Below are 21,075 nucleotides of genomic sequence, written 5' to 3'. Positions count from 1 at the left end.
CGCCAAATCAGTGCCCCCCCTCTCTGTTTTAACCCTGTTTCTGTAGTGCAGTGCAGGGGAGAGCCTGGGAGCCTTCCCCTCAGCCTTTCTGTGAGGGAAAATGGCGCTGTGTGCTGAGGAGAATAGGCCCCGCCCCCTTTTCGGCGGGCTTCTTCTCCGGAGATTGTGAAGTCTGGCAGGGGTTAAATACATCCATATAGCCTCAAGGGCTATATGTGATGTATTTTTCGCCATACAGGTATTCTACATTGCTGCCAGGGCGCCCCCCCCCGCGCCCTGCACCCTCCGTGATCGCTGTGGGAAGTGTGCTGACAGACAATGGCGCACAGCTGCAGTGCTGTGCGCTACCTGAGGAAGACTGAAAAGTCTTCTGCCGCCTGGTTCCGGACCTCTTCAATCTTCAGCATCTGCAAGGGGGTCGGCGGCGCGGCTCCGGGACGAACCCCAGGGCGAGACCTGTGTTCCGACTCCCTCTGAAGCTAATGGTGTCCAGTAGCCTAAGAATCCAATCCATCCTGCACGCAGGTGAGTTGAAATTCTCTCCCCTAAGTCCCTCGATGCAGTGAGCCTGTTGCCAGCAGGACTCACTGAAAATAAAGAACCTAAAAACTTTTTCTAAGCAACTCTTTAAGAGAGCCACCTAGATTGCACCCTTCTCGGACGGGCACAAAAACCTAACTGAGGCTTGGAGGAGGGTCATAGGGGGAGGAGCCAGTACACACCATGTGATCCTAAAAGCTTGCTTTTGTGCCCTGTCTCCTGCGGAGCCGCTATTCCCCATGGTCCTGACGGAGTCCCCAGCATCCACTAGGACGTTAGAGAAAATACTTTGGTATTGAACATGTTCCATTATCCATGAGGGGAGGGGACAGAGCTAGGATCCTACTGGAGAAGGAGACTCGTTGGATTTTAAAATTAGACACGTTTTGGCCTCGCGGCCTGAACGACAAGATTAATTGGAACACACTTGGTTAGGCATTATGTGCCCATTATTAAATATGCGTTTCCATAAAAGTATTGAGGAGGGCGAACCCATGTAGCTTCTATATTTATTTATATAGTCTCAATAGTTTAAGGCTTATTGCTTATTACTATTGAGCCCTTTGCTTCCAGTTATTAGGAGTCCGGTTTCCTCATTTGGGTATTCCCCTGGGTTACACAGCAGGGACTTTAATGGTCCTTTCTCAGTGACCTGTTTGTATACAGTTGCTTGTTTTCTATGTACAATATTTGTCTTTTGTTGTCTATTTTGTCAGACTGTATGTGCATTAGATTACCGCCTCCCCCCTCCGATCACAAGTTTCCTGGCCATGGAGGAAGCTGAGCCGGCACCCTGTGAAGCGCAGCGGTGACGAGGTGAGCCGCAAACACCGGCTCGCCATGGTAACCAGTGACGCGCTGACCGGAAGTGACCCGGAGGCTTCACTTCCGGAAGCCAGGACGCGTGGAGAGACGGCGGCGGGGAGCACTGTAGCGGGTATTTAGGTGGGGTAAGTGTTGTATGTGTGTCTTGTCCATTTGTTGGTGGTGTTGCTGTCTACTTGAGGAAAGGGCTGCTGCCCTGAAACAGCTGTCGTTTTTGCAATACACCTTATTTTCATATACATTGCGTCCAGTGCTGTTTTCTTCTTGGAGTACTGCATCTGACATCTCTAACGCTGCACGGAGGCCAGTTGTGATTTCTTAAACCATAGAGTGCCGACTGAATTGCAGATAGATAGATAGATAGATAGATCAGAATCGTTATGCCGGCACTCACTTCACTGACCAAAGAAACATTCTGCTCGGGTGCCCTCCATGAGACCGTGAAGACTCAGCCATACACACACCAACGGGCGGCACTCACAAGACATACACACACACAGACAGACGTCTTACATGTAATAAAATATACATACATACACACACACATATATATATATATATATATATATATATATATACATACATACATACATACATACATACATACATACACACACACACACACATACATATATATATATATATATATATATATATATATATATACACACACACATATACATATACACACACTCTCCAACAGGCCTGTTTTTTGGCTGCGCTGGCTGCTTCAACTACTCACAGCAGCACGGACTACAGCAGCCGGCGCACTCCCCCTCTTCACTCTGGCCTCCTCCAGGCAGCCCTGCCAATCAGGTGCGACCTGGGGAAAAAATCCCAGGTCGCACCATTCAGACCTAAGCCGGGTTGTCTTCCCGGGACTCGAGTCCTGGGAAAAACCCTGGTCAATTGCAGGGTTGGCAACCCAGATCACGTTCCAGAGTCGGTGCCTTTCAGACATATCAAATTCCCGGGTTGATACGCGTTCATGTGCAAAATGACGGGAATTTGGAGCATGTCTGAAAGGGGTATGAGTGACACACATCATATACACAGACACGCATTCTGTTGTGCTGGAAGTGTACAATAAATGCAATCAACCCAAACATTTACAAATCTGATTGTATTTTAAGGATTGTTACCTACCCACACCACGAAGTTTAAAATTGATATTGTGCAGTAGCCAGCTAATGCTATAAAAACATATTGTGTATTTTTTTCAGCCTCTATGTGGTAAACCGGATAAGGAATTATTATAAGAACCGCAGGAGTGGGATGGTTCATCCCCAAAATTAAAAATGTAGATTTATTTACAGATATGTTATCGCAAATTTAAGATGATAGCTAGATAGATTAGCTAGATACGCATACGACCTAGGTACAGGTAGATGACAGAACACGTTTACAAAAGGAAGAAAAAAAAATAGACATTCAGATTTAAAACAGATTCATAGAAATATATGATGAATTGCTTGCAGAGAAAATATATCAGATATTTACCACTAGTGTATCCAATGTGTCAATTAATGTCAAGGAAAATCTGTAAAGGGAAAAAAAAAAAGTACAGACATATTACAAACATCACTGTTCACATAAAATAAAACCACAAAAAAAAAAAAATATTGCTAACAAAACTCCAAAATAAAAGAAAAAAAAAAATACAGAAAAACTAGAGAGAGTGTTAGAGTATGAAAAACTTTTACTGCTTAGAATAATTGTGAGTTGTAATTTAAAAGTAGAAAGACAAAGAAATAATTCAGTCATTTATTGTGAAAACCTTAAGATCTTACTTTCCCAGCGCATCATCCACATCCCCTCTGCTTGGTTCCTGGCCACGTATTCTACCACGACACGTCAAAGGCATGAGTTCATCAGCAGGATATGCGTGTCGCTGGTTGGTAAAAAGAAAAAAGTTAGAACTCTTACAAGTCTTCGGCATAAAACAAAGTATAATTGAAATTAAAAAAGAATGAACTGCTACTTATACAGCACATACTGAAAATAAGATTTTACTCACCGGTAAATCTATTTCTCGTAGTCCGTAGTGGATGCTGGGTCCTCCGTAAGGACCATGGGGAATAGACGGGCTCTGCAGGAGACTGGGCACTTCTTTAAAGAAAAGATTAGGTACTACATCTGGTGTGCACTGGCTCCTCCCTCTATGCCCCTCCTCCAGACCTCAGTTAGGGAAACTGTGCCCGGAAGAGCTGACATTACAAGGAAAGGATTTGGAATCCAGGGTAAGACTCATACCAGCCACACCAATCACACCGTACAACTCGTGATAACTATACCCAGTTAACAGTATGAACAACAACGGAGCCTCATTAAACTGATGGCTCAAAACAAAAAACCCTATAGTTAAGCAATAACTATATACAAGTATTGCAGAATTCCGCACTTGGGACGGGCTCCCAGCATCCACTATGGACTACGAGAAATAGATTTACCGTGAGTAAAAACTTATTTTCTCTGACGTCCTAGTGGATGCTGGGTACTCCGTAAGGACCATGGGGATTATACCAAAGCTCCCAAACGGACGGGAGAGTGCGGATGACTCAGCACCGAATGAGCAAACTCAAGGTCCTCCTCAGCCAGGGTATCAAACTTGTTGAATTTTGCAAACGTGTTTGATCCCGACCAGGTAGCAGCTCGGCAAAGTTGTAAAGCCGAGACCCCCTCGGGCAGCCGCCCAAGTAGAGCCCACCTTCCTCGTGGAATGGGCTTTGACTGATTTAGGATGCGGCAGTCCAGCCGCTGAATGTGCAAGTTGAATCGTGCTACAGATCCAGCGAGCAATAGTCTGCTTAGAAGCAGGAGCACCCAGCTTGTTGGGTGCATGTAGGATAAACAGCGAGTCAGTTTTTCTGACTCTAGCCGTCCTGGAAACATAGATTTCAGGGCCCGGACTACATCCAGCAACTTGGAAGCCTCCAAGTCCCGAGTAGCCGCAGGCACCACAATAGGTTGGTTCAAATGAACCGCTGATACCACCTTAGGGAGAAATTGGGGACGAGTCCTCAATTCTGCCCTGTCCATATGGAAGATCAGATAGGGGCTTTTACATGACAAAGCCGCCAATTCTGACACACGCCTAGCCGAAGCCAAGGCCAAAAGCATGACCACTTTCCACGTGAGATATTTCAACTCCACGGTCTGAAGTGGCTCAAACCAATGTGATTTTAGGAAATCCAACACAACGTTGAGATCCCAAGGTGCCACTGGAGGCACAAAAGGAGGCTGAATATGCAGCACTCCCTTAACAAACGTCTGAACTTCAGGCAGTGAAGCCAGTTCTTTTTGAAAGAAAATAGACAGGGCCGAAATCTGGACTTTAATGGATCCCAATTTTAGGCCCATAGTCACTCCTGACTGTAGGAAGTGCAGAAATCGACCCAGCTGAAATTCTTCTGTTGGGGCCTTCATAGCCTCACACCAAGCAACATATTTTCGCCATATGCGGTGATAATGTTTTGCCGTCACATCCTTCATAGCTTTTATCAGCGTAGGAATGACTTCAACCGGAATGCCCTTTTCCATCAGGATCCGGCGTTCAACCGCCATGCCGTCAAACGCAGCCGCGGTAAGATCACCAGGACCCAGACCTGTATGCAGAATCTGCGGCCTTCGAGAAGATGAGCACTCTGCAGCCACCACAGCAGAGACACCCTGGCCCTCGGGGACAGGGTGATCAGCCGATGCATCTGAAGATGCGATCCGGACCACTTGTCTAACAGATCCCACTGAAAGATCCTTGCATGGAACCTGCCGGATGGAATTGCCTCGTTAGAAGCTACCATCTTTCCCAGGACTCGCGTGCAGTGATGCACCGACACCTGTTTTGGTTTTAGGAGGTCTCTGACCAGAGATGACAACTCCTTGGCCTTCTCCTCCGGGAGAAACACCTTCTTCTGTTCTGTGTCCAGAATCATACCCAGGAACAGCAGACGCGTCGTAGGAACCAGCTGCGACTTTGGGATATTCAGAATCCAGCCGTGCTGTTGTAGCACTTCCTGAGAGAGTGCTACTCCGACCAACAACTGCTCCCTGGACCTCGCCTTATAAGGAGATCGTCCAAGTACGGGATAATTATAACTCCCTTCTTCCGAAGGAGTATCATCATTTCGGCCATTACTTTGGTAAATACCCTCGGTGCCGTGGACAGACCAAACGGTAACGTCTGGAATTGGTGATGGCAGTCCCGTACCACAAAACGGAGGTACACCTGGTGAGGTGGGTAAATTGGGACATGTAGGTAAGCATCCTTGATGTCCAGTGATACCATGTAATCCCCCTCTTCCAGGCTTGCAATAACCGCCCTGAGCGATTCCATATTGAACTTGAACTTCCTTATATAAATGTTCAAGGATTTAAAATTTAGAATGGGTCTCACCGAACCGTCTGGTTTCGGTACCACAAACATTGTGGAATAGTAACCCCGTCCCTGTTGAAGGAGGGGAACTTTGATTATCACCTGTTGGAGGTACAGCTTGTGAATTGCCGCCAGTACTACCTCCCTGTCCTGGGGAGTAGCTGGCAAGGCTGATTTGATGTAACGGCGAGGGGGAGACGTCTCGAACTCCAGCTTGTATCCCTGAGATACCACTTGCAGAACCCAGAGATCCACCTGTGAGCGAACCCACTGGTCGCTGAAGTTCCGGAGACGGGCCCCCACCGCACCTGGCTCCACATGTGGAGCCCCAGCGTCATGCGGTGGACTTAGTGGAAGTAGGGGAGGATTTTTGTTCTTGGGAACTGGCTGTATGGTGCAGCTTTTTCCCTCTACCCCTGCCTCTGGGCAGAAAGGACGCGCCTCTAACCCGCTTGCCTTTCTGAGGCCGAAAGGACTGTACTTGATAATACAGTGCTTTCTTAGGCTGTGAGGGAACCTGAGGTAAAAAAGTCGACTTCCCAGCTGTTGCTGTGGATACGAGGTCCGAAAGACCGTCCCCAAACAATTCCTCTCCCTTATAAGGCAAAATTTCCATGTGCCTTTTAGAATCAGCATCACCTGTCCACTGCCGAGTCCATAATACTCTCCTGGCAGAAATGGACATTGCATTAATTCTAGATGCCAGCTGGCAAATGTCCCTCTGTGCATCTCTCATATATAAGACTACGTCTTTAATATGCTCTATGGTTAGCAATATAGTGTCCCTGTCAAGGGAATCAATGTTATCAGACAGGGAATCAGACCACGCTGCTGCAGCACTACACATCCATGCTGAAGCAATAGCAGGTCTCAGTATAGTACCTGAGTGTGTATACACAGACTTCAGGATAGCCTCCTGCTTTCTATCTGCAGGCTCCCTTAAGGCGGCCGTATCCTGAGAAGGCAGTGCCACCTTTTTTGATAAGCGTGTGAGCGCCTTGTCCACCTTAGGGGATGTCTCCCAGCGTAACCTATCCGTTGGCGGGAAAGGGTACGCCATTAGTAACCGCTTAGAAATTACTAGTTTCTTATCTGGGGAACCCCACGCTTCTTCACACAATTCATTTAACTCATCAGATGGGGGAAAAGTCACTGGCTGCTTTTTCTCCCCAAACATAATACCCTTTTTTGTGGTAACCGGGTTAATGTCAGAAATGTGCAACACATTTTTCATTGCCGTAATCATGCATCGGATGGCCCTAGTGGATTGTATATTTGTCTCATCCTCGTCGACACTGGAGTCAGACTCCGTGTCGACATCTGTGTCTGCCATCTGAGGTAGCGGGCGTTTTTGAGCCCGACGGCCTCTGAGATGCCTGGGCAGGCGCGGGCTGAGATGCCGGCTGTCCCAAAGCTGCGTCATCGAACCTTTTATGCAAGGAGTTGACACTGTCGGTTAATACCTTCCACATATCCATCCACTCAGGTGTCGGCCCCGCAGGGGGCGACATCACACTTATCGGCACCTGCTCGCCTCCACGTAAGCGTCCTCATCAAACATGTCGACACAGCCTTACCGACGCACCGCACACACACAGGGAATGCTCTGACTGAGGACAGGACCCCACAAAGTCCTTTGGGGAGACAGAGAGAGTATGCCAGCACACACCAGAGCGCTATATAACAGAGGGATATACACTATACACAAAGTGAATTTCCCCCCTATAGCTGCTTATATCACAATTTGCGCCTAAATTTATGTGCCCCCCCTCTCTTTTTTACCCTTTCTGTAGTGTATACTGCAGGGGAGAGCCTGGGGAGCATCCTTCCAGCGGAGCTGTGAAGAGAAAATGGCGCTGGCTGTGCTGAGGGAGATAGCCCCGCCCCTTCAACGGCGGGCTTCTCCCGCTTTTTATAACGTTAATGGCGGGGGTTTCTGCACATATACAGTGTTAAACACTGTATTATGTGCTTTTTATTGCCAAAAGGTATATTAATTGCAGCCCAGGGCGCCCCCCCCCCCCAGCGCCCTGCACCCACCAGTGACCGGAGCGTGTGGTGTGCTGTGGGAGCAATGGCGCACAGCTGCAGTGCTGTGCGCTACCTTATTGAAGACCGAAGTCTTCAGCCGCCGATTTCCTCCGGTTTCTTCCGTCTTCTGGCTCTGCAAGGGGGACGCCGGCGTGGCTCCGGGAACGGACGATCGAGGTCGGGCCCTGTGTTCGATCCCTCTGGAGCTAATGGTGTCCAGTAGCCTAGAAGCACAAGCCAGCTGCAAGCAGGTAGGTTTGCGTCTCTCCCCTAAGTCCCACGTAGCAGTGAGTATGTTGCCAGCAGATCTCACTGAAAATAAAAAACCTAACAAATACTTTTCTTTTTAGTGAACTCAGGAGAGCCCACTAAGTGCATCCAGCTCAGGCCGGGCACAGATTCTAACTGAGGTCTGGAGGAGGGGCATAGAGGGAGGAGCCAGTGCACACCAGATGTAGTACCTAATCTTTTCTTTAAAGAAGTGCCCAGTCTCCTGCGGAGCCCGTCTATTCCCCATGGTCCTTACGGAGTACCCAGCATCCACTAGGACGTCAGAGAAATAAATGTAACTTTATGGGGTATATTCAATTGCAGTCGAAACCTGCCGTCTATCGGAAAGACGGCAGTTTTTGACTTTAGGTCGGAAGGGGTTCCGACCTATTCAATACACCCCAGAATTAGTCGGGATTCAGACTTGTCGGAAAGCATGTGGAACGGCAGAATAGACGCCGATCCACGTGCTTCTGTCGGTAACGGGGCTGAGAGGAGATGGGGGAAGGGGGGTGGGGGAGACCATCGGCTAAAGCAGCGTAGCAGGAGGATGTGGCACTGCCACTGCTCACGGCAGCGTCCTCCTGGCTCCAGCAAGCGAAGTCTCGCTAGCTGGAGCCGGTTGGATGTTGCCGTGAGGTCTAGCGGCGGTGCCACATCCTACTACTACGCTGCTGGAGCTGCTGCTCTCCCCCACCCCCCATCTATTGGGACTAATGACTCACGTACCAGAGGGTCACCCTCCTCTCAACTCGACCTCCACAGGTGACCCTCTGATACGCGAGTCAATAGCCGGACGGCTAATTTTCCTGCCTAAAGTACCCTGCTGTCACTACCAAATTCAGGGGAAGAGAAGGCTGTTCTGCACCTGGACCCTAGTGCTAAGGGGAAATAAGGAGTGCGCTCCTACACCAGTGTGCGTATATAACCGTATTAACAACAGAAGACTGTTTTGCATAAGGACCCCAGTGCTAAGGGGGAATAAGGAGCACTCTAATACCATTATGCCAATATAATATACTAACAGGAGATTGTGGTTGATACTAACTTTCTGTGCATTGCAGTGACGCCTGCATTGTTTTCTAAATAAGCCAACAGTGGGACGCTATTAAAGTCCGGAGGACTACTTTACTAGCCCTAACCAGAAACTAACAAGCTTATTAACCCCTGCATCATACCCTCCAACATGACCCGCCCCACTAGGTACAAAATGCTCTGTTTCTGGACTTCCCTCTTAATTTATTATTGCCATCACCTGTGAAGAAACAGCTTTCCTATCATTCAACTAGTTCAACACAGGTGATGGAAATCATAAATTAAGAGGGAAGTCCAGAAACAGAGCATTTTGTACCTAGTGGGGCGGGTCATGTTGGAGGGTCTGCTGCATGTGTGTGTATATATATATATATATATATATATATATATATATATATATGATTTTTATTACTACGGTGCATGCAATATACAATAAGGGTGTTTGCTATTAAGGCTGAAGTAAGGAGTGTTTTATATGAAATTTCCAGGTATATTATGAATTTATTAGTGATGTATTTTATGGATTAATGTGTGAGATACCGGCCAGTTTCTTAGTATTTTTTATATATTGCATTGTGCAATAAATGTTCTGTCTTTTTTTCTTTTTACTTGTATTCCTTGGGGTCAAAATAACCTGACCCTTAGGACTTGCTGCAATCAACCAATGAAAAGAGTGGCACCAGGTTTTTCTGTACAGCTATTTCCTCCCAGAATTACAAGTGAAATAATTAGCTTCACCTGTGGATGTTTTAAAATGTGTCAGTGAGTAATGAGTAAACCTGTGCTCCAGCTTGGAGACCTGCAAAACGTGAACTGGGGTCCTGAGGACAGCGTTGCGAACCACTGATCTTGCACCTTCCACAATAGGCATTCCCATCCTCCAGGCACACTTTTTAGCGATATCCAGGTTTTAGTGATATCTAGGCTTCAGCACAGATGGTTAAACCAAAATATCTGAGATACTAATTAAGCCACCTGTGCTCAGGCATGGATATCCCTAAAACCAGGGACTAACCATGTGCCTTAAGGACAGAGATTGGGAATGCCTGTTCTAAAAGATAGCTAGAATCTGATTGGTTGTTATGGACAACATCGCCGCTTCCATAAATAAATATTCCCCCTAAGAGGCAGATTTACTAAAGCTTATAGAAATAAAAAGTGGACCTTAGAGACAAATGGAGCCTGCAACCAGGTGACTTTTTGCGTTACCTACAAGTACATAATTTTGTATCTTCTCAATACTCCTCTAGGTCCCAAATAATGCCTCTCACGCCTTTTTAAAGTCTATGTGATAAACCTTCCCCGCTATCTCCTTACTATACAATCTTCTATTGCTAGATGCAAGCCCAACTCTCCCCTCATTCACTAAGGTATGGGTTTAGGCGTTTCGTGGAGAATTGGATGTAAACAAATGGAGAAAAAAAAATAAGATTTTACTTACCGGTAAATCTATTTCTTGTAGTCCGCAGAGGATGCTGGGACTCCGTAAGGACCATGGGGATAGACGGGCTCCGCAGGAGATAGGGCACTTTAAGAAAGATTTGGATTCTGGGTGTGCACTGGCTCCTCCCTCTATGCCCCTCCTCCAGACCTCAGTTAGGGAAACTGTGCCCAGAGGAGATGGACAGTACGAGGAAGGATTTTTGTAAACCTAAGGGCAAGATCCATACCAGCCACACCAATCACACCGTATAACTTGTGATAAACTACCCAGTTAACAGTATGAACAACAACATAGCCTCGGGTAAACCGATAAACTATAACATAACCCTTATGTAAGCAATAACTATAAACAAGTCTTGCAGAAGAAGTCTGCACATGGGACGGGCGCCCAGCATCCTCTACGGACTACGAGAAATAGATTTACCGATAAGTAAAATCTTATTTTCTCTAACGTCCTTGAGGATGCTGGGACTCCGTAAGGACCATGGGGATTATACCAAAGCTCCCAAACGGGCGGGAGAGTGCGGATGACTCTGCAGCACCGATTGAGCAAACAGGAGGTCCTCCTCAGCCAGGGTATCAAACTTATAGAACTTTGCAAAGGTGTTTGACCCTGACCAAGTACCTGCTCGGCACAACTGTAATGCCAAGACCCCTCGGGCAGCCGCCCAAGAAGAGTCCACCTTCCTAGTGGAATGGGCCTTAACCGATTTAGGCAATGGTAATCCTGCCGTAGAATGTGCCTGCTGAATCGTGTTACAGATCCAGCGAGCAATAGTCTGCTTTGAAGCAGGAGCGCCAACCTTGTTGGCCACATACAGAACAAACAGAGCTTCAGTCTTCCTGATACTAGCCGTTCTGGTCACATAAATCTTCAAAGCCCTGACCACATCCAGGGACTCGGAATCCTCCAAGTCCCGTGTAGCCACAGGCACGACAATAGGTTGGTTCACATGAAAAGATGAGACCACTTTTGGCAGAAATGGAGGACGAGTCCTCAACTCTGCCCTATCCACGTAAAAAAACAATTATGGGTTTTTATGTGATAAAGCAGCCAATTCTGAAACACGCCTTGCCGAAGCTAATGCCAAAAACATGACCACTTTCCACGCGAGGTATTTCAACTCCACTGTTTTGAGTGGTTCAAACCAAGGTGACTTGAGGTAACGTAACACCACATTAAGATCCCAAGGCGCCACCGGAGGTACAAAGGGAGGCTGAATATGCAGCACTCCCTTCACAAAAGTCTGTACTTCAGGAAGAGAGGCCAATTCTCTTTGAAAGAATATGGATAAGGCCGAAATTTGGACCTTTATGGACCCTTTTTTTAGGCCCAAATTCACTCCTGTTTGCAGGAAGTGAAGTAGACGGCCCAAATGGAACTCCTCCGTAGGAGAAGCTCTGGCCTCACACCAAGAAACATATTTTCGCCATATACGGTGATAATGTTTCAACGTCACGTCATTCCTAGCCTTGATCAGGGTAGGAATGACCTCATCCGGAATCCCTTTTTCCGCTAGGATCCGGCGTTCAACCGCCATGCCATCAAACGCAGCCGCGGTAAGTCTTGGAACAGACAGGGCCCCTGCTGCAGCAGGTCCTGCCTTAGAGGAAGAGGCCATGGATCTTCTGTGAGCAACTCTTGCAGCTCCGGATACCAAGTCCTCCGTGGCCAATCTGGAACAATGAGGATTGTTCTGACCCTGCTTATTCTTATTATTCTCAACACCTTGGGTATGAGAGGAAGAGGAGGAAACACATAGACCTATCTGAACACCCAAGGTGTCTCCAGAGCGTCTACCGCTACCGCCTGAGGGTCCCTTGACCTGGCGCAATACCGCTTTAGCTTTTTGTTGAGACGGGATGCCATCATGTCTATTTGAGGCAGTCCCCACAGACCCGTGATCTGTGCAAAGACTTCTTGATGAAGTCCCCACTCTCCCGGATGCAGGTCGTGCCTGCTGAGGAAGTCCGCCTCCCAGTTGTCCACCCCCGGGATGAACACTGCCGATAGTGCGCTTACATGGCCTTCCGCCCAGCGTAGAATCCTGGTCGCTTCTGCCATGGCCACTCTGCTCCTTGTTCCGCCTTGGCGGTTTATATGAGCCACTGCCGTGACATAGTCTGACTGAATCAGAACCGGTTTTCCCCGAAGCAATTCCTCCGCTTGACGCAGGGCGTTGTATATGGCCCTCAACTCCAGGACGTTGATGTGGAGACTAGTCTCTAGATTCGACCAGAGACCTTGGAAATTTCTTCCCAGTGTGACTGCTCCCCAACCTCTGAGGCTTGCGTCCGTGGTCACCAGGATCCAGTCCTGAATTCCGAACCTGCGGCCCTCTAGTAGGTGAGCACTGTGCAGCCACCACAGGAGAGATACCCTGGTCCTGGTAGACAGGGTGATCCTTTGATGCATTTGTAAATGGGACCTGGACCATTTGTCCAAGAGGTCCCATTGAAAAGTCCTCGCATGGAACCTGCCGAAGGGGGTGGCCTCGTATGAAGCCACCATCTTCCCCAGAACCCGTGTGCAATGATGCACTGAAACCTTTTTTGGCTTTAATAGGTTCCTGACCAGGGTTATGAGCTCCTAAACCTTTTCGATCGGAAGAAAAACCTTTTTCTGGTCTGTGTCTAGAATCAGGCCCAAAAAGGTCAGATGCGTTGTAGGGACTAGCTGGGACTTCGGTATATTGAGAATCCAGCCGTGTAACTGCAACGTCTTCATGGACAGAGACACGCTGTCCAGCAACTTCTCCCGAGATCTCGCCTTTATGAGGAGATCGTCCAAGTATGGGATAATTGTGACACCCTGCCTGCGCAGGAGCCCTATCATTTCCGCCATTACCTTGGTGAAAATTCTCGGGGCCGTGGAAAGCCCAAACGGCAACGTCTGAAATTGGTAGTGACAGTCCTGCACTGCAAATCTCAGGAACACCTGGTGAGGGGGGAATATCGGAACATGAAGGTAAGCATCCTTTATGTCCAAGGACACCATCCAATCCCCCCCCCCTCCAGGCTGGCGATGACCGCCCTGAGTGATTCCATTTTGAACTTGAACCTCTTCAAGTACAGGTTCAGGGATTTTAGGTTTAAAATGGGTCTGATCGAACCGTCTGGTTTCGGGACCACAAACAGGGTTTAGTAATATCCCTCTCCTTGCTTGAGATGAGGAACTGTGACAATCACCTGCTGAAAATACAATTTTTGGATGGCTGCCAACACTAGCTCCCTCTCTGACGGGGAAGCGGGCAGAGCCGATTTGAAAAACCGGCGAGGAGGCAAGTCTTCGAATTCCAGCCTGTATCCCTGAGAAATAATCTCTAATGCCCAGGGATCCACCTGCGAGTGAACCCAGATGTGTCTGAAAAAACGAAGACGAGCCCCCACTAGATCTGCCTCCCCCCGGGAAGCCCCAGCATCATGCGGTGGACTTTGCAGATGCAGGGGAGGACTTCTGCTCCTGGGAACTAGCTGTGTGCAGCTTTTTTCCCTTGCCTTTTCCTCTGGCAACAAAGGACGATCCCCGTACCTTCTTGCTCTTATTGGAACGAAAGGACTGCATTTGATAATGAGGTGCCTTTTTTGTATGCTGCGGGGGGACATAAGGTAAGAAATTCGACTTACCAGCCGTAGCAGTAGAGACAAGGTCCGAGAGGCCGTCTCCAAACCACTCCTCCCCTTTGTAAGGCAAGGACTCCATATGCCGCTTTGAATCGGCGTCTCCCGTCCACTGTCGGGTCCACAAGAGCCGCCTAGCAGAAATAGACATAGCGTTTATTCTGGAGCTTAATAAACAAATGTCTCTTTGAGCATCTCTCATATACAAGGCAGCATCTCTAATATGCTCTATGGTCATTAAAATGGCATCCCTATCTAAGGTGTCAATCTCCGTAGATAAGGAATCTGCCCATGCCACAACAGCACTACAAACCAAGGCCGACGCCATAGCCGGTCTAACAATAGTACCTGAATGAGTGTAAATGTGTTTCATGGTAATTTCCTGCCTGCGATCAGCAGGATCCTTGAGGGAAGCCGTATCCTGAGAAGGCAGTGCCACCTTTTTGGATAAGCGTGTCAGCGCCTTGTCTACTTTAGGCGAAGATTCCCATCGTATCCTATCCGTTTGTGGAAAAGGATACGCCATAAGAATCCTTTTGGGAACTTGTGGTCTCCTATCTGGAGATTCCAAAGCCTTTTCGCACAATTCGCTCAGCTCAAATGAGGACGGAAAGGTGACCTCAGGCTTTTTCCCTTTATACATGTGTACCCTCGTGTCAGGGACAGGGGGTTCCTCAGTAATATGCAAAACCTCTTTAATGGCAAAAATCATGTACCGAATACCTTTTGCCACCCTCGGCTGTAATTTTGCATCTTCATAGTCGACACTAGAGTCAGTATCCGTGTCGGTATCTGTGTCATCGATCTGGGATATGGTGCGCTTCTGAGACCCCGAAGGTCCTGGCGCCACAGGGACAGGCATGGTCTGGCTACCTGACTGATCCCTAGCTTCAGCCTTGTCTTACCTTTTATGCAATAGATTGACATTTGCATTTAAGACATTCAGCATATCCACCCATTCCGGTGTCGGCGTTGCCGACATGACATTCAAGCACTCCCCCTCCACAGTAAGCGAGCCTTCCTCGTCAAACATGTCGACACGCGCGTACCGACACACTACACACACACACACACACAGGGAAACTCTTTTCTGAAGATAGTATCCCCTTTAAGGCCCTTTGGAGAGACAGAGAGAGTATGCCAGCACACACCCCAGCGCTATACCCCTGGAAAAAACACACAGAATGCCCTTTTCCAGAAGCGCTGAGTAGTAATAAAACGCCAATTATGTCCCCTTTCACCCCCACCCCCCCTCTCCTTCAAACCCCCTATCACCGTGTGTAAAGCAGGGGAGAGTCCGGGGGAGCTTCCTCTAAGCGGTGCTGTGGAGAGAAAATGGCGCTGGTGAGTGCTGAGGGAGAAGCCCCGCCCCCTCGGCGGCGGGCTTCTGTCCCGCTCAAAGTTATAAAAAAATGGCGGGGGCTCTTTTATATACATGTACAGTGCCCACCTGTACATGTATATTGTCTTTTGCCATAAGAGAGGTGTTATATTGCTGCCCAGGGCGCCCCCCCTGCGCCCTGCACCCTTACAGTGACCGGAGTGTGTGAGGTGTATGGGAGCAATGACGCACAGCTGCAGTGCTGTGCGTTACCTCAGTGAAGCTCTGAAGGCTTCTGCCGCCTGAGACGTCTTCTGACTTAGTTTCTTCTGGCTCTGTGAGAAAAGTGGCGCGGCTCTGGGAGTGAACGCCCAGGACGAACCTGTGTTCACCCCCTCTGGAGCTAATGGTGTCCAGTAGCCGAGGAAGCAGAGCCTATCATTTAAGAAGGTCTGCCCCTCTCTCCTCAGTTCCTCGATGCAGGGAGCCTGTTGCCAGCAGTGCTCCCTGTAAAAATATAGAAAAAATCCAAACAAAAATGCTTTCTAGGCAGAGAACTCAGGGGAGCTCCCTGCAGTGCACCCATTTCCCTCTGGGCACAGTGTAAAACTGAGGTCTGGGGGAGGGGCATAGAGGGAGGAGCCAGTGCACACCCAGAATCCAAAGCTTTCTTAAAGTGCCCTATCTCCTGCGGAGCCCGTCTATCCCCATGGTCCTTACGGAGTCCCAGCATCCTCAAGGACGTTAGAGAAAACTGAAATTAGCCCACGCTTGTTCCCCCAGTACATTAGTGGTAGAGACCCAATACAAGTTGCTTTCCAGGTGGTACAGGTGTCCTGACACTCTGTCTAAGGTGGGTTTAGGCGTCCCCAATATTTGTTGGCGTTGTTTGGATGGTCCAGAAAAACCTTTTCACATGTGGTGGCTATTCTACAACCTTTTTGAAGAGAGGTGTTCTCACTCTCTGCTGAAATCCTAGGGGAGATGGTTCCTGTGGACCCTCTGTTCTGGCTCTTTCACTACTCAACTAGACCCACTCAATTTATAAAAAAATCTTTATTATGCCATCTAAACAATGGCGTTAAGGCGGATATCCCTATAAGATGAATATTCTCTTCTCCTCCTACTATTAGAGATTGGTTGAATAGGGTTGACCACTATATGGAACTGGATGACATACTGATATCAGCTGACGAGAGTTGCATCTCTTTTAGAGATACGTGGTCCCGATAGCTGCTTTTCAAAGACTCCGTGACCTATAGGAACATTCTCACCTCTGGTCTTTCAATGCCTACATCTTCTTAATTACTATATAACTACTATGTATTTTGATATGTATTTGAATATGTTATGCGAAAAACATTTAAAGTTTATATGTCAGTACACTAAATTCGGATCAGGTTTTTTCCTTTTTTTTTTCTTCTCTCTCTTCTTCTTTGTCCTTCTCTACTTTGGTGATCCTCTTGATTTACTTTCCGATAGTTCTTATTATTGACTTTAAATCAGTTTGTATTGCTGTCTGTGCAATTGAGTCAGGTTGTTTTATTTTTTTTTGGTTCCTGTTCCATATCATTGCTCGTGAACTACCAATTGCAGGACCAGATTGTCCTGTAACTAATTTTCTTGATTTGGTTGTACATTCAACTGACTTTTTGATACTGTTGCTGTTCCGCTGCACCCTTTAGTATATTGTCCATCCTGTATTTGATTACTGTTTTAATAAACATATTTTGCACTAGAAATAAAAAGTGGAGGTATCGTCCAAAGCAACCAATCAAATAATAGCTATCATTTCTCTATTGTATTCTAGAAAATAACAGAATATAATTGGTTGTTATGGGCAACACCTCCACTTTTATAAAACCGCACTTTAATAAATATACCCCTTAGTATTATATTTTGAAACCTCATATGGAAGTTCTACCTCTAAGTAACAATCTCGTAACAGAATTTACATCTTTAATAAAAAACAACTAAACTTCTAGCTTTAATAATTCTCAAATTAGTTTTAACATATTACTTTAAAACTGTTAAATGCAATAGACTGCCAATGTTCCACTTTATACCTATAGGACAGTGATGGGGAACCTTTGGCACTCCAGCTGATGTTGAACTACACATCGCAGCATGTCCTGCTACAGTTTTAGCATGGCCAAATAACAAAACTGTAGCAGAGCATGCTGGGATGTGTAGTTCAACAACAACTGGAGTGCCAAAGGTTCCTCATCACTGCTATAGGATTACATATAGCACATAGTAAGATAATGATCTGGAATATATGCCCATAATAAAGCCAAAACTGTATTTGTAACTTGATTAAATTGTTTATAAACATCTACAATAGCAAGGTCACCTCTTTCAGATGGCAACATATACTAACTTGCCACACCTTGTGCCCCTGAAATACAAGCTACATTGCTTGAAACCATCTTGCCTTAATTAAAAACACCTATGGATAAATAGGTGTGGTGCTGGGTCACAAAGAAGGCAGTCACCACCTTCCACATGACATTTCCAAGGGGGCTTGGTCCACATGCCCTATTTTCCAAACACGTAAAAAGGTGCTACACTGCTATGACTGAACACATAATACACAATCGACGATGCAGGAGCACACTTGATACTATGGGGTCGATTCTATTCGGCAACTAATGAATAGCGCCAGGAATTAGCTCCCGACGCTATTCAATTCAGCAACTAATTACCTGCAATTGTCGGGAATTCTTCTCTCATCCCCGGGGGATGAGAAGAGAAACCCGACAAAAGTGCTGCCTCGCGGCAGGCGCGAGGCTGATTCTGTCGGGAATCAGCCTCGCGCCGGGGAGTTAAGTCGGAGAATGCCCGTTCTCCCGACAATTCAACCTGTTTTGTCGGCGAGAACGGGCCATCGCCGACGTAACTAGTTGCTGAATTGAATAGCGTCGGGAGCTAATTCCCGGCGCTATTCATTAGTTGCCGAATAGAATCGACCCCTATGACAAAATATAGATCTTATACACTGATTTTACTATACAATGGGTATATAAAATAATAAGAATTTACTTACCGATAATTCTATTTCTCGTAGTCCGTAGTGGATGCTGGGGACTCCGTCAGGACCATGGGGATTAGCGGCTCCGCAGGAGACAGGGCACAAAAGTAAAAGCTTTAGGATCAGGTGGTGTGCACTGGCTCCTCCCCCTATGACCCTCCTCCAAGCCTCAGTTAGGACACTGTGCCCGGACGAGCGTACACAATAAGGAAGGATTTTGAATCCCGGGTAAGACTCATACCAGCCACACCAATCACACTGTACAACCTGTGATCTGAACCCAGTTAACAGCATGATAACAGCGGAGCCTCTGAAAAGATGGCTCACAACAGTAATAACCTGATTTTTGTAACAATAACTATGTACAAGTATTGCAGACAATCCGCACTTGGGATGGGCGCCCAGCATCCACTACGGACTACGAGAAATAGAATTATCGGTAAGTAAATTCTTATTTTCTCTGACGTCCTAAGTGGATGCTGGGGACTCAGTCAGGACCATGGGGATTATACCAAAGCTCCCAAACGGGCGGGAGAGTGCGGATGACTCTGCAGCACCGAATGAGAGAACTCCAGGTCCTCCTCAGTCAGGGTGTGCCCCTGACCAAGTATCAGCTCGGCAAAGTTGTAAAGCCGAGACCCCTCGGGCAGCCGCCCAAGATGAGCCCACCTTCCTTGTGGAATGGGCATTTACATATTTTGGCTGTGGCAGGCCTGCCACAGAATGTGCAAGCTGAATTGTACTACACATCCAACTAGCAATCGTCTGCTTAGAAGCAAGAGCACCCAGTTTGTTGGGTGCATACAGGATAACAGCAAGTCAGTTTTCCTGACTCCAGCCGTCCTGGAAACTATATTTTCAGGGCCCTGACAACATCTAGCAACTTGGAGTCCTCCAAGTCCCCAGTAGCCGCAGGCACCACAATAAGCTGGTTCAGGCGAAACACTGACACCACCTTAGGGAGAAACTGGGGATGAGTCCGCAGCTCTGCCCTGTCCGAATGGACAATCAGATATGGGCTTTTTTGAGACAAACGCCGCCAATTCTGACACTCGCCTGGCCAAGACCAGGGCCAACAGCATGGTCACTTTCCCTGTGAGATATTTAAAATCCACAGATTTGAGCGGTTTAAACCAATGTGATTTGAGGAATCCCAGAACTACGTTGAGATCCCACAGTGCCACTGGAGGCACAAAAGGGGGTTGTATATGCAGTACTCCCTTGACAAACTTCTGGACTTCAGGAACTGAAGCCAATTCTTTCTGGAAGAAAATCGACAGGGCCGAAATTTGAACCTTAATGGACCCCAATTTGAGGCCCATAGACACTCCTGTTTGCAGGAAATGCAGGAAACGACCGAGTTGAAATTTCTTCATGGGGCCTTCCTGGCCTCACACCACGCAACATATTTTCGCCACATGTGGTGATAATGTTGTGCGGTCACCTCCTTCCTGGCTTTGACCAGGGTAGGAATGACCTCTTCCGGAATGCCTTTTTCCTTTAGGATCCGGCGTTCAAACGCAGCCGCGGTAAGTCTTGCTGAAGCAAGTCCCTTCTTAGCGGCAGAGGCCATGAGTCCTCTGTGAGCATCTCTTGAAGTTCCGGGTACCAAGTCCTTCTTGGCCAATCCGGAGCCACGAGTATAGTTCTTACTCCTCTACGTCTTATAATTCTCAATACCTTGGGTATGAGAAGCAGAGGAGGGAAGACATACACCGACTGGTACACCCACGGTGTTACCAGAACGTCCACAGCTATTGCCTGAGGGTCTTTTGACCTGGCGCAATACTTGTCCAGTTTTTTGTTCAGGAGGGACGCCATCATGTCCACCTTTGGTCTTTTCCAACGGTTCACAATCATGTGGAAGACTTCCCGATGAAGTCCCCACTCTCCCGGGTGGAGGTTGTGCCTGCTGAGGAAGTCTGCTTCCCAGTTGTCCACTCCCGGAATGAACACTGCTGACAGTGCTATCACATGATTTTCCGCCCAGCGAAAAATCCTTGCAGTTTCTGCCATTGCCCTCCTGCTTCTTGTGCCGCCCTGTCTGTTTACGTGGGCGACTGCCGTGATGTTGTCCCACTGGATCAATACCGGCTGACCTTGAAGCAGAGGTCTTGCTAAGCTTAGAGCATTGTAAATTGCCCTTAGCTCCAGTATATTTATGTGGAGAAAAATCTCCAGACTTGATCACACTCCCTGGAAATTCTTTCCCTGTGTGACTGCTCCCCAGCCTCTCAGGCTGGCCTCCGTTGTCACCAGCATCCAATCCTGAATGCCGAATCTGCGGCCCTCTAGAAGATGAGCACTCTGTAACCACCACAGGAGAGACACCCTTGTCCTTGGAGATAGGGTTATCCGCTGATGCATCTGAAAATGCGATCCGGACCATTTGTCCAGCAGATCCCACTGAAAAGTTCTTGCGTGGAATCTGCCGAATGGAATCGCTTCGTAATAAGCCACCATTTTTCCCAGGACTCTTGTGCAATGATGCACTGACACTTTTCCTGGTTTTAGGAGGTTCCTGACTAGCTCGGATAACTCCCTGGCTTTCTCCTCCGGGAGAAACACCTTTTTCTGGACTGTGTC

The 21,075-nt window shown here is 47.6% G+C and overlaps 1 protein-coding gene across 1 annotated transcript in view; it reads right to left on the bottom strand.

Annotated features, from left to right (window-relative positions):
- The window catches only part of EDEM3 (ER degradation enhancing alpha-mannosidase like protein 3), a 217,098-nt gene that overhangs the window by 140,636 nt on the left and 55,387 nt on the right, over positions 1 to 21,075 (bottom strand). Inside the window, exons 3-4 of the mRNA XM_063940205.1 lie at positions 3,156 to 3,256; positions 2,866 to 2,905 (exon numbers count right to left, since the gene is read on the bottom strand). Of these exons, the coding sequence (XP_063796275.1) occupies positions 2,866 to 2,905; positions 3,156 to 3,256 (141 nt within the window). The remainder of the gene's footprint in view (positions 1 to 2,865; positions 2,906 to 3,155; positions 3,257 to 21,075) is intronic.

Source organism: Pseudophryne corroboree, chromosome 9, assembly GCF_028390025.1.
Source record: "Pseudophryne corroboree isolate aPseCor3 chromosome 9, aPseCor3.hap2, whole genome shotgun sequence".
NCBI lineage: Eukaryota > Metazoa > Chordata > Amphibia > Anura > Myobatrachidae > Pseudophryne > Pseudophryne corroboree.
Note: the sequence above shows the minus strand (reverse complement) of the source record. Positions and strands in the feature narration are given on the sequence as shown.